General features: G+C 38.5%; 1 protein-coding gene across 1 annotated transcript in view; it reads left to right on the forward strand.

Moving 5' to 3' along the window:
- POU6F2 (POU class 6 homeobox 2) overlaps nt 1–14,802 on the forward strand; it is a 331,945-nt gene that overhangs the window by 304,738 nt on the left and 12,405 nt on the right. Inside the window, exon 9 of the mRNA XM_017734610.1 lies at nt 10,211–10,379. Coding sequence (XP_017590099.1) covers nt 10,211–10,379 — 169 coding nt within the window. The remainder of the gene's footprint in view (nt 1–10,210; nt 10,380–14,802) is intronic.

Raw genomic sequence — 14,802 nt, forward strand, 5'->3', positions numbered from 1 at the left:
CATTTGGTGTCTTGTAACTTGATGAAAGAAGCTTCAGCAGGGGGAAAGATTACAACACAAGTTATGGGAAAGATTTTAGCATGACATGAAGAAATAAATGCAGGAAATAAATAATGTAGCAAAAATGTTCCAGTTACAGATAATCCTAGTTTGACTTTCAACTTGTCACTCCCTTGGAAACTAAGTACTTCAGCAGTAAAAGAGGTGATTACAAGCAATGATAGTGAGCTGCTGCTTGTTAGCTGAGTCACAATAATTGAACCTTTGTAAACTGCTCCAGTTGCTAAGTAATGCATGCAAGTGCTTACTTTCTCCCAGATGACTGAAGACTTAAATGCCTCAGATATTGTTTTTAGTCAGCTTTACTTATGTAGACTACATGCGTTATTTATTCATACAACTTTTTCAGATTTGGAAGACTAAAACCTCAATGTTTCCTCATGAAAATGAGTTCATAGAATACTTACATGTAGTGTAAAACAGTGCTTCTTTTTCTGCGCTGTAAATAGGTTGCTTTGCAATGTACACAAGTGAGTCTGATGTAGTCCTGTTCTTCCTGTATTTAAGTATAAATAGATGGGTTTTTTATGTTCTTTAAACTACCCACAGGAGGGATTGTTCCTCTCCATATTGAACCAAGTAGGTAAAACTTCAGGTATTTTACTGTTTTCCAAGATTTTGCTAATCTAAGCAGCATCTGTGCACACACCAAGAATTCTCCTAGAAATTGCAATGGCTTTCTAAAGCAGGCAGCTGTTTGCACTCCTGTTTTTGTCTGCGTCCATTTTATCTCTGCTCATAAACAAGTTTTTCTTTGCCATTAATAACTTTTGCCATTCATCTCCCAGCCATTTTCACACTAATCTCTTCAAGATTTTTTGATCAGGACTGAATGCCATGGTCACAGTGAGGATGTATCCCTGTTTTACATAACATTATAATATTTTCAGCATTATTTTCTTTCTTTGTCTCAAAACAGCCTAACAGCCTTCTTTTTCTATCTCTGCTCATTGAACAGTTTTACTTAATAAGCAGATGTATCCACCATAATACATCTTTGCTTCCCTGATTATTATGTGTGTCACTAAAATGGTTCCTTTTGATGTGAATCACTTTGCACTGATCTACTACCTGTCATAATACTCCCCTGGCAGGTTCTAAACAGGATTTGTAAGTTTTTCATGCTATTCTGTACTAACTGAAGAAATTCATGTGTTCTTCCTGCAGATTCCACTTTGCCATTATTCACCCTATTTCCTTGCTGGTTGCTAAAATCATTCAAAAATTTGGTATAAATCCTTTGTTCTCTACCTGTAGTCTCCTTTCTTGAAAAAGAAATAATAAAATTGTTCTCTAATTTTGTGTTTCTTGCTTTATAAGCTCTTTGTGTCCCATAATAGAAGAGTACCTTGTAACTTTAACTTCTGCACTTCCTCCATGCCTCTCAAGAGGAATTTTGTCAAAATGTAGGTTGCATGGCTAAAGGGACATTGTTTTTGAGAACAGATGAATTTGTTGTAAAAGCTTGTTAGCATTATAATTTACTATCAGATTTGAAAAATTTGTTTCAAGGTGTTCTTTCATATCACTAACAACACAACCTTAACACCAGCACAGCTGACAGAAGATCTTGAACCGTGAACTGCAGTCTTACGAAATTTAGGAAAGGGCTCGCCTTGCTTAAATTAGTCATAGAGGAGTTAGGTATCCGGTATCACAGAGGAGCTAGTTAACTGGATTTCCTGTATAGACATAGACAAGGAGACATATGCATGTCCAGTGGAAAACTCAAGATGTCAAAATAGAAAAAATTTTGGATAGGTTGATCTCTAGTAGGTATCTTAACATATCTATTGTTTCCACTGACATGAGAGAGGGCTAGGATAGCTATTTTAGAGTTGTCAATTTGTTCTAAGGTGAGCGAAATTGACCAAGAAGAATCCAGCTGCCAGTGATAACTGGGGTTCGAACACATTCTTCTTTATGAATTCCCTGAACAGCTTTCCTAATAATTGGTGTTTTCATAACTATTTTCTTGTCCATACAGTAGCAACTTCTGGACATTCTATTGTTTTCTGGCGTACCTCGTAAAGCAGGTTCCCTTCTCAGTCTTTCCTGGCTCTTTCTTTCTACATACTAGCTTCATTAAATCGGGACTGTAGTCCCAGTTGTCCTTAGTCTTGTTTTATCTACAATGCCTGCCAGAACTTTTCATACTTCATCATGTCATCGAGCACTACCAGCTTTGGGCTTCTGCCAATTCTAACAGAGTAAAATGAGCTACTAGGCAGCATTTTACTACATTTTCAGTTCCCCATCTTTGTTGTCATTGGCTATCATGCTCCAGATTAACTGTTGAAAAGACATAGATAGCTCTCAGATGGGTCTGTGGTGATTCTTGTATATCTGCTTGCCAAATTTCTTGTTAGATGTTCTCTTTCTTCAATCTCAACCTGCCACAAACATCTGTCAGAGACTGAAATATTATGTTTTATGACTTAAACATTTTCTTAAAGGACTTTTTAAACTTTTTAAACTGTATTCCAAAAGCTGCAGAGAAGACTACCGCACCCTGAATGGGGCCCTGACTGAGGCCTTACACTGCTCCCTGATGAACATAAGATAAAGTAACAACTCAGGGCTGGGGACATTCACAAAGCACAGGCTTAACACCTCCAGGGTGGAGACCACAGCCCCAGGGCTATCAGCTGCCAGGCTCGAACACACCCTCCACCAAAGGGTGGGAGGGAGGAGAGGCTTTGGGGGTGTGTTGGAAACACCTCTGGTGAGAGGTGCAGAGACTGTCCATCCTCCCCTGTGCAGAGGAGCCCAGCTGAGGGGTCCTCACCAGGGGGGAGGAAGCTTATCCACAGCAGGAGGGGGTGACATGGCCCACCACAGGGCCCCCCTCAAAGCGGTCCCCAGACCCTGCACCAGAGATGATGCAACAGACCCTCAGTGTTGCAAGGGACAGTGTCAAGATGGCCCCTGCAAGAGGAGACACGTGGGTGTTCCCACCTGGCCCAAAGTGTATATTAATCCACGGAGTTCTGCATTCTTTGGGTGTGGTGGCGTGTGGTGGCGTGTGGCGGTGTGTGGTGTGGCAGCATGTAGCGGCGTGGCCACAGTGGTGATGGGGGACCCTCACCACCAGCAGACCAGATGGAAGGGAGCAACGAGACGTCGTTGGGACCCTTGGATGGGTGATATGCTTCCACCTAACCCCTGTCACCTCTCCCTGTTCCCCCACCCCCCACCCACACTTCTTTTTTCTATTTCTTTCTCTCTTTTCCCTTCTCTTTACCTCTCTACTATTAAATAAAATACATCAATTTTTGGCAACAACATCTAACCTCGTTTGGTTTTAATCTTGTTTCTGGGGATATTTTGAACCTTCTAAGTTCTTTCCAGTTTATGCTCAGAGACTTAGCTTGCTTTGCTTTTCTGGGTTTAAATCGAATTGTAACAACGCCCTACCATCTTGTTATCACAACTCCTTTGTTATTCTCTCCCATTAAAATCTAACCAGCTCTCAATCATTTCCTTTCTGCCATACTCCTATAGCTTTGATGATGTCTTGCTTTATGAAAAATGCACTCTTCTTTCTCTATGTTTCAATATAGTCACTAAACTGTGTTGTCTCAATCCAACTTTGTTTTTCTTTTGCTTTTTATATGACTTTCAGTGATGAGGGTGACAATTTTTCTCGCTTCTGTCTCTTTTCCTTTACCATCATCATTGCATAATTCTATGTCATCTATGGATAAATTACTAGATCTTTGAAAGTCAAGATTACTAGACTATTTACTAGTACAAGGGACTACATCAGACTTTCCATGCCACAGCACAACACTTGACTTGTAACTTCTGTCTCTTCCTGACCAGTTTTCTTTGTGGCATCAGCACTTGTAGGAGAAGGATATCTTTAAAAAAGTCCATATAACTGCACCAAACCTTTGGGAATAGGAAGACATTACTACATTACCTGTGTCATTCTAAGCAACTGAGGCATAGGAAACATAAAATGCTGTTCACTGTAGGAATATGCGGGTTACCTTTGAATTATGCACTTACACATTTAAAACTGTTACTATAATACTCTTGTAATATTTACATTATTAATAATATTATTAATTGATAAATAATTTATAATTAGTCATTAATGTATTGTCAATAATACTGTTCTTATATTGACATTATATCCTTCCTGAAAGGGGTAAAAAAAATTACTTCTGTGCCTGATTTGCATATAAAATTATATCTTTTACATAAGTCTAGCTATATTCTCAACCTCATTTAGCAAGTTTAAAGACCTTCAACTACACTGTGTTTTGAAAGTAGTTGTGGTTCTATAGAAAGGCTTTGAAAGAACTTCAGCAGATGCTGTCAAAGTCCTGCCCCCAGTTATGTCCACAGTACACTCTTCATTTTGGGTGGAGTATGCGCACAGCCAGTGTGAATCTAAGGACCTTTTATATTAGTTTCCAAATGTACCTATTCTGTCAGTCTAAGCAGTGTGTATAGACACATTTTACACTATATGTACTATACTATATTGTACTATACTGAGAAAGAGGATGCTTATTAAGTATCAAATACCTTCCATATTTAGATTCATATATGCATTTACTTGAATTTATTTGAGTAATCTAAATTAGGGTGATGGGATGCAGTATTTGTGAAATACTCTGGCAGAGCTAACTGTGAAAGGGATTTGGCAAGAATGATGGGGATATGTGTATTAACTTGTTCTTTCCATTTGTTAGAAGATTTAAGGAAACCCGTTCGAAGCCCATGCCTGCTTGTGCAGTGTGAGTAGGTTTGAAAACAGACTTCATCTGCCATGGTGCTCTTGAATCCTGCAGTGTCCTCAGCACACCATTACTCTTTCTCAAAATCAAATGTATTCTAGGAAACATTTTAGGGAACGTATACAGAGCAGAGGATTCCATTCGCAGGAAAAATAGAAGAATGAAACAAACTACTACTACATTGTCATGGAATTTCAAAGTGTTTGGGAGTGTCATTTTATATCAAGATATTTGTTTTTCAGACCTTCCATGGACTTTAATCTTTACTACAGTTAATGTCCATATTTGCCAGGATGAACTAGGTGACATCAGAAAAAATTGAAAATCTTTATTTATAACATAAAGGGGGTTGCTTAAAATGTATTTCTTGCTCTTTGTACCATTCCTCTTAGTTTCATCTCTTCTGCCCTTTTTGTTATACTTGTCTTTTTCACCTCTGTCTTCTCTAATTTGTTGTGTTTCCTCATTTCTCAGATTTCCTTTTCACTGAATCATAGAAAAATAGGACTGGAAAGGACCTGAAGAGGTCATGTAGTCCATCTCCTCCCCCTAGGCAGGATCAGCTGTCCCTATATCATTCTTGACAGATGTTTGTCTAGCTTGTTCTTAAAAATCTTCCGTGATGGAGGTTCCCTGACATCCCTAGGCAACCTAGGCCCCTTTCCTTAGCATTCAAAAGGTCTTCCTGATGCCTGACCCTAGCTTCCCTTACTGCAATCTAAGCTCATTATTTTCTTCTCCTTTCCATTAAGTCCATATTTTCCCCTTGCTCTTTGTCCAGACTCTCTGTAAAACCAAGTAGCAGCTCTGTTATGATACAGGGCAATATTCTGTCAAAAGTTTTCTAGATTTCCTGTTAGTTTCTTTCTCTTCCCTATTTTATGCAAAATACTGTGTTACACTATCACTAATGCGCAGCTTTCTGGATGCAGAGAACAACATCTCTGATCTCTTTAATACAGAACTCCAGTCAACCATCCCAGGCATAGGAATATCCTACATGTATAATTTAAGAAGAAAATTCAGTCTTACAGACCTAATTCATTCTTTACCTCTGCAATTATCAGTTAATACTACCTTCACCATTGACAGCAACATGTAAATCTCATGTAAAAGAAATATGAATAAGGCCCTTTGCAGTTTTCAGTTTATTCTTATAAAGTATTATGATGCACTTTCCACTTCTCATGTTCACTTCATTCCTCTAACTGCAGCGTGCATACACGTATTGCTGCCAGATACTGATCACTGTTGCATACAGTCATCATTCTGGCATTTCTACTATATCCACCTACACAGAATGGCACTTACAGCAACTGCTTCTGTAATTTCTGTGCCTCCTTCTGTCTTTAAATGGAAAATGCACAACAGTCATAAATATAATTCATATCATATATACGTGTCCAAAATTGGGAAAAGTCTGCTATTGCAAGTTCAAATTGATTCTGTCATCTAGAATCTAATTCATAATCTAATCGTTGCCTCTCCTTAAGGCTATTTCTGGAGTAGAAATTATAGTGGATGAAAAGAGAGAGTATTTTGATGCAATTTCATGCCATAGATAACTATAATTGTCTTTTAAGCAGGACATTTACAGCTCAACCATCATGTCTGTAAAGCAGAGGTGGTGCTGGAAATTACGCAGGGAGTTAAAGATGGAATCCTCCCTCAGTCTCTGGTCAGGCCTTAAGGTGACTCTTCTGCCTCTTCAACCCCATTGCTCGCTTATCCCTCACAAGCAGCGAGTTAGAAACCAACCTGTAAATATCCCTTATATGTTGCTGTCACATCTAGGGCTACTGTGAATCCAAACTTCACTAGCCATTTTCCTTCTGCCCAGCTAAATTTTGAGATTTCTTGTATTTGTTTAAATATTTCTGGACCTTCAGCAACAAAGTTGCCAAGCTTCTGGGTATTCCAGTTATTTTAAAAATACATGCATTGTACAAAACATGTGCAGAGACTCAAACACTTCCTAGACCCAACCATCATATTGTGCACGTGATCTGTTGTGCTGACTGAGTGCATGCCTTGCATGCAGAGCTGAAAAATGCAGTGTCTTCTCATTCTAGAGCTTCATGGAGGCTTTAGATTTATTGTGCACATGCTCAATAGTTGAAATGTTCAGTGACTGTATGTGTAACATAGCTGGAAAATGTTGTATTTACTATCTCCCTGAGAAATGCTGATGGGAAATGGTGTAGAATCATAAAAAAAATTATGTGTGGAAGGTCAAGGTTCAAGAGATTATCCAGTCTAATCTGTTGGAGTATCTATTCCAGTTTTTAGCTAATTTGGTCCTGACCACACTGTCATAGAAACCCACAGATTCCACCAGTAATCTATGCCAGTGTTTCACTGCCATGTTAGATAGCTTTTCCCAACATCTAATTTGAACCTTCCAGATAACTAGGCCTCATTCTCTCCATTATAAAATGTAAGACAAAATAATTATCTCCTCTTTTCATTAGCTATGTCTGTATTCAAAGCAGGCATCACATCCCTCTTGGTCATCCCTCCTTTAGATTAAACGCGACCAGTTCATTACAGGTGTCATCATAAGCCTCAGTTAACTCCCAAGCCTTCAGCCATTCTAATTATTTAACTCTACTTAGTTAAATAGATTTTTCTGAAGTCTGGAACCTAGCTGTGGACATGGCATCCCCCTCTGCAGAGGTCTTTCCAAGGCTCAGTAGAAAAGAAGGTGCACTTCACATGCACTACCAACATCTACTCCCACTCACATGGCTTGGCATGGGAACTGCCTTTACTTTTGCAACACCACAGGATTGCAGACAGCATGTTCAAATGCACAGAAACATTTTGATTCCTAATCCTGTAGTCCAAAACCTGTCAAAATTTCCTCCCAGCGTGTCATCAGCGCGTAAATTTAGTATTCTCTGTTCAATCATCCATGTCTTTAAGAAAATATTGAGTAGTGCAGAATGAGGACAGACTTCTGTGAAGCACCATGCATGCACACTTCTGTTTCCACAGATATCTCATCCTCAGTTTTGTTCTCCAAATACTTCGGCATTCATTCTGCAGCAATTTCACCTAAACTATGCTTCCTTAGGTTATAAAGAATGTCACATGAGGGAGTGTCGAGACACTTGTAAAGTCAAACCACCTACTGCTTTTTCTCTGTCTGCAAGGCCAATTACCCTGTCTTAGAGGGAGATCAGATTGGTTTGACACAGTTTGTTCCTAACAATCCATGTTGTCTGTTGCTACCTTGTTTTCTTGCGTGTGCTTACAAATTGTTTGATTATTTTCTTCAGTACTTTTCCATGGTTGAAGTTCAGTTGACTGGACTATAATTTTGCAGATCTTTCTCTTTAAAGATAGCTGCTGTATTTGCTCCTCCATCCTCACAGATAAGCTCTAACATCTCTTAGACTGTTCCAGATAGAGTGAAAGCATCTAACTGATCTAAATACTGTACTTATCTTCCCTTGCCTGTGCTGAAATCTTTAGTTTCACCAGAGATTCCCTCAGAAAACAGACCCAGACCCCAAACACCTGCTTGTTTCTGAAAGCTGCAGTCTGGATGTGATATGAGTATAATGGATGGGTAGGCAGTCCACTTCTGCAGTGCTCAGAAGAGGCCAACCATCACAGTGGGATGTTTCCCTAGGAGAAGATACTATAAAAGTAGACATTCTGGGTAGGGAATTCTCTGTCGATAAAATTCAGCCCTTAGAGAATTTTTTTAAAGATTCTCACTGCTTGCATGAGTCTGAAAACTGGAAGCCTTTTAATCAGCTTCTCAACTGTTATCCCCTTGATAAAGTGGCATGTTGTATTTTTTAAAATGTACTTGATAAAAAAAATCCTTGATATAAAAAGATGCTTTTTTTTATTAATCCACAAGGAAGTCAGAATACACTAAAAGTGGTCAGATAAATAATTATCATTATTATTATTACAGGTTAAATCAAAGTTTCTTTCTTCATTTTCTGTTATATTATGCCATGTAGAAGGTGGAAAAAGAAGTTGAAATTTTTTCCATTCTTAAACAGGCTCTAAAAGGAATATTGTCATTAAAATAGTTCATACATATTCCACAGAAAGTGTCATCTTGAATCTGAACAGATACCTTTATCTATAGTGTTATACAATTTGTTGTCTACTTAGCATCAGACATTTCTGTGTGTGCTGGGAGGATAATGCATATAATTTGAGTGTTACTAATGAATGTAGCTCCTTTTCGAAAGTAGTTTTTTCAGTTAGCTATCAAAAGAGAAAAATTCATACTCCTTAGCATTCAAGAAGTAGATTTTAATTACCGACTTCAAGCAAGGCCAAATAGGTCTTTATCTTTTCCCCTTGTAGAAAATGCAGATAACAGCTGCAGTGAGGTGAAGCCTTTTTAGAATATTTATACTATCTTTTTTGATCAGTATCAAGAATCAACATAAAATAAAGGTATAATAAGCAGCAGTCACCAGAGTGTATCGGTACTGTATTATTGTATTCTTATGCTCTGAAAAGGCTGTACTGGATTACTAGAACACAATTCAAAACTGTAAAGTCCATTGTGTGCCTTCATTCTGTAGAGAGACTGCCCTTTGAATTTTCTGAGTTTTATGTGAAAATCAGTACCAAAGAATGTTCCTAGATTTCAACCCCACATGAAATCATACCATAGGCAGAATGGATTCATGGTTCTTTCCACTCCCCTAGTGAAAAAACAAAGAATACACTCTTGTAATATTTGTTTAAAAAACTTTTAGAAAGTCAGATTCATGTATCACAGTGTATCATTTGCATCTACCATACTCACTAGACTTTTTAGACGTGTCTTACTGGATACAATCCTGATGTGAATGGGGCCCAGAAGTTTCCCTGTGTGTTTTAGTATTGGATGACTTATCTGTTTGCATGATTCTTGTTTGTTTGCTAGATCTTCATAAAACAAATCATTGCTTCCTGTAGGAAAGGGATTTTGGCTCAGTTTATGTCCTTTTCCCCATTCCCACTCTTCCTGGCCCTGGTCCTGCAGTATGAAAGGATCTCTGTGAAACAATCCTGATTTCTATGAGAATCCATGTAGGGAATAAAAGTCTGGTTTCATGAGTCAGAAAACAGGTAAGGATATGTATTTACTAAATCAGAATCTTGCTGTGAATGTCATAGGTCTCTTATCACCCATTTCAAAAAAAGTATTTAGCTTCTAATTAGATTAAGTATCCAGTTAAACTGGGTAAAACTGGAAAGAAAATACTCAAAACAGCTCAGATTCCTCCTACTGTAACACTGTAACATGAACAAAGGCCATGGTGTTTAATGCTCCTGTGTGATTTGTTCCCCAGAAGTAGGTGGGTGAGATGGTGCATTGAAAGTTTTCTATTACTGCTTCACTTTCTAAATACCTATTTTTACATTTTAACATATAGCTCCATCAGCCCTCCCAGACGCAAGTGGGACAAGCAGCCTCACAATCCAATCTCCTGCATTTGGCTCACAGTCAAGCATCTATGTCTCAAAGCCCAGTGCGTCAGGCTTCCTCTTCTTCCTCCTCATCCTCCTCCTCTTCAGCTTTGAGTGTTGGCCAGTTAGTCAGCAGTAAGTATTGCTCCCTGGCTCTCCTTAGTTCTCCCCTCTGTTTGTTCTCCTCACTGCTGAGTTTCCCAATCTGCTCTCCCTGCTTTTGTTTTTTTATTTATAGTAGATTGTATATTGCTAAATAGACTGACTCTCAACAGGGAGAATTACTAAGTGCTGTCATGGATGGGGCTTAAGGTAAACATGCCTTTAAAAATCTTAATCGATGCTGAAAATGGTCATTAAAATGCCATTAATTGACTCATGAGGGCAATTATTGTAACTGAAATGTAGTTTACATTTTTTGGAAATTACACATTTTTGAATCAGTCAGTATAATGAATTACATTTCTCAGAATTTGGTGGGCAAACAGGTACTCCTGCTTTTGGTTAAGCTGCTTGTTTGTTTGCTTGGTTGATATAGCAAACCATTTTACAAACCCTAATACTACACAAATCTAGAGTGAGAGACTTTTCTTGCCAGAAAAAGCTTGCAACATTTAAACAAGAATGAACTGGAACATGTAGGGGAGAAGAGAGAAGCACACTGCATTGAAATAACTGAGTTCCAGTGTTAGGAATATAACAGCTGACCTGAACAGCCCTTTATCCAGATCTCACTGTTCAGAGTCTTTGCTATTACCTTTTCAGCACTAACTTGCTCTTCACATAGCAAAAACCACAGGTTGACAGTATACATAAGAAGCATTAACAGTTTTTGCACATCTGCAAAAATCCAAGTGATTTGGGTGATCTTGTTCTATGATACTCCATGTATATATTCTAAGTAAACAAACACTATAGCTTATGCCATATTGGTAATGTAAAATATGCAACTGATGCAAGCTTATGAAGGGCTTAGAGAAACTGTCATGCAAGGAGAGATGTGAAAAAAATCTTGGTTAGATTTTTTTCAGAGATCTTTTACATGGGGAAATTACTAGTAGGGCTATAGTGGTAAAATTATGCTGATATAACTCCCAGCGGGAATACTTTTATTCTGGAATGAAAATATCTGCATATAGATACAGATATAATTATAGTGATATAAATATACTGCTATTGCTCTGTCAGTAGTAAATTTTCTCATGTAGACATGCTTGTAGGAGGAAGACAAAGAAGAGGTTTTACATTACAAATACATAAAATTTATCCTAGTCCACGTGGGAAAATTGGGTAACATAGCTGGTGCAGAATGAGTTATTTTTCAATAGCTAGTCCAGAACAGCTCCTCTTGTGGACATTCTAATTTAAAATAAATGCAACATAGAGGAAGCCCTTTTAAGTTTACAGGATAAATCCATCAAAAGTTAGGAGATGCTCGAAAAATAGTTATTTGTTCAACTGTATGCAATTCCTATTAGAACATGTGTTTCATTATACCAATATATTGTTGTGCGTAAAATCAAGCAATCATGATTTTTTTGCTGATCCTTCTTTAAATGCATTCCCAGTGTAATTGTCCTAGGGATGTATCAGAATTACTAGTGCAACAGGTGGGCTTTTGTCCCAGGGTTTATCTGATTCACTAATCTGTTCCCCAGTTTGCATAACATTTCAGGTAGGAAGCTGTAGAGGAGTGAAGGATGGTCTTGCCTGAGGCAATGGAGGACTGAGGAGCTGAAGCCTTCTGTCTGCCATGTAATTCCAGTGCAACAGCGGGCAGATCACTTAAAAGAGATTTTTCACAAGTGCTCCCTCAATATCCAGCTTGAGAATCTGGACTTTAATTTACAGAAGAATCTGGTAGTCACAGTTGCAATTTTAAGTGCACTTTCATTGTGGAACTGTATCAAGAACCATTTGAAGACACAGTCTAAAAAATCATTTCCTACTTGACCTAGACTGGGTAACCCAAAGATGCTTCTTCCCTTAATATCTGTCTACTTCTCTGTGAATGAGAAGGGGAATACCCTCATCTTGTAGAAACACAAGAAAATAAATTAAGGTTTTTAAAAAAACAGAAGAGCTCAAGAGGAGATGTCTTTAGTGAAGAACTTTAATAGAGGTCTGGGGCCACACACTGAACAAGTAAAAAGGCAATACATCAATCAGTTTGTCTGCAATGAAGGACAGTTCATCCTGTTCACTGAACAAGGCACATGAAAAAGAAATGATAATCCACGGCTCAAAGACTATGCTACACTGTGTTGTGGGCTGCTGTAATTCCAGCATTTTGTAGCTTCTGAGTGTTAATTTGTGCAGCTCTAAGGATGTTCTTTTAGCCCCTTTTTTTGCTTGGATAAATTTCAAGGTTTTTACAAAAGCAGAACAGTAATGTACATCAGTCATATGGTGAGATAATATTTATGTTCATAGCTGGAAATAGAATATGTGTTGAATGGATGGAAAAGCTGATAGTTCTGTTATCATCTTGTTGGTTCTGCTCTAAAATAAACATGCTGTGCTTATGGATTTGGCTGAGAGCAGAGCAGTATGAGGCACAGGAATATCAATTTGGGCACAACTGGGAGATACATTAACGAACATACGACTTTTACTTGATCCTCTCAGGCTTGACTCCATCCACTACTTGTCTTGTTCTAGTGCCATTAATTCTTCACACTGTTCTCCACACAATCCGCTCTCCCTTTGCCTCTATGCTTTTGTTCCTCTAGTTTTCTCCCTTCAGTCCTTTCCTCACAGTCCATCATTACCCAACTTCTCTTTCCATTTCAGTTCTCACTCAGTCACTGTCTCCAGACCATATCTGTACTCTTTTACCAGCCTTTTTATTAGGTAGCTTCTATCCTCCTTTATCTTGTTTTATCACTAGTGCCACCTCTTCTTCCCTATTTTCTTTCCTCTACCACAGTGAGTGGTACTACTCTGCACAGTCAGGCCCTCTCTCCCTCCACTCCAAACTCTGATCCCTGCTCTTTAATAGTCTTCCGGTTTGGTTTTTTCCTTCTATCATCTTTTTCTTAAGACTCAAGATTAATTTTTGCCCCCTCTGAATCCAAATCCTGCTGACGCCACTCCCATGCTTCCCAGAAGCCATCAGAGGAGTGTGAAAAATAATCACAAAGAAGAGCTTCAAGTCAGTCTCCCTGTCCTTACTGCAGTTCTATCATAAAGCAGGCCAGAGCTACAGGCATAGGAAACTTTTCATACAGTCAGACCGACAAAGGAGTTGTACTAGGAAATTAACTCACTGGAATTCAGATCTTAAGAGTATTCCAAAAGAAAATGTTATTGATAGGATTTTCCTGGAAAAAATTACATGTTAAACATAGTTACACATAAATAAAAACTTGTGGAGTTGTTTTGAGTTTATGCTTCTAGCTTCATCCAGTGTCTGCTATTCAAGACTAACAGAATGAGTAGCGTGAGGAGCAGATCAACTCACTTCTGCCATTCATATAGCAACCTTACACAGATAGAAGCAAACCGATCATCTCAATTATCCTTAAAGATTGTCCAGCATGCTTCTGAGAGCATGTAGCCAACCATAAACTGGAGTTAATACTGCATGCGTAAGCCTGCTTGAGCTGCCACATCAGGGATGATGTTGCAGGGCACAAGAGAGCTACCTTCTGTTTTCTATTAATGTGGAAAGAGCCTACAAGAAAGAGGAAAATATGGGCAGTTCAGTAAGGAAAGATCAAACCACCTGTGTAATGAAACATGAAAATCAGACAAGATCCTTTATAGCTTTTCCTTCTCGGCAATACTGTTTCACCAAGTAGTATTAAATGACCTTCATGAGTTTGACAATTGTTTCATGTGACTGAAAAGCCATTTGCACAAAACTGTGGCTGCACATGAGGATATAGACAGAAAGTCATCCTTGTTTTGCTTCTTTACAGAACCTGTTCAGTTTCTAGATGCAGATCCCTGAAGGGCAGGAGCACATCTTTGTCAAGCCTGTGGCCTTCTTAACATCCCAGCTCCCACACTGGCTGCAGAACTTTGTATGAAAGGCCTACAATTGAAATCCAGTGTCTGAAAGTCCATTTAAAGTCTTTCAGTGGGATGAGGCGGGAAATGGGTTTGTGTTTCTGAGAGAAATCCTGAGGCATGAGGGCAGCATGAAACAATTTGTGGCCTCCTGAACCTATCTTTGATTTCTTTATCCCTCCTGAGGTAGGAATATTCTTTCCTTTTCCTCATTCCTTACAGAGGAAGTCCAGACCTCTGGCAGAGGTTCTGGAGTTGAGTACCTTGGCAGAGATTTGCTATATTCCAGAAATAATTGCTAAATATAGCAAAGTTCATGTAAAACTAGTCAGACTTTTTCAGTTAATCAAATTGCATAGAGCATCCTAACTTCAGCAAATAATTATTTGGGGCAAGCTTCTGCACACTGACTGCAAAGAGACTAACTCTTTTACAAGACATTGCCTCACATCAGAGAAATTATTAAAGTACAATGAGAAAGTCATAGGAACTCTCTTTGTTAACTTTAGTGTTCCATGTTCCTTGGGTTTATTCCTTTTACTTT

Source organism: Corvus brachyrhynchos, unplaced genomic scaffold (genome assembly GCF_000691975.1).
Source record: "Corvus brachyrhynchos isolate BGI_N302 unplaced genomic scaffold, ASM69197v1 scaffold94, whole genome shotgun sequence".
Taxonomy (NCBI): domain Eukaryota; kingdom Metazoa; phylum Chordata; class Aves; order Passeriformes; family Corvidae; genus Corvus; species Corvus brachyrhynchos.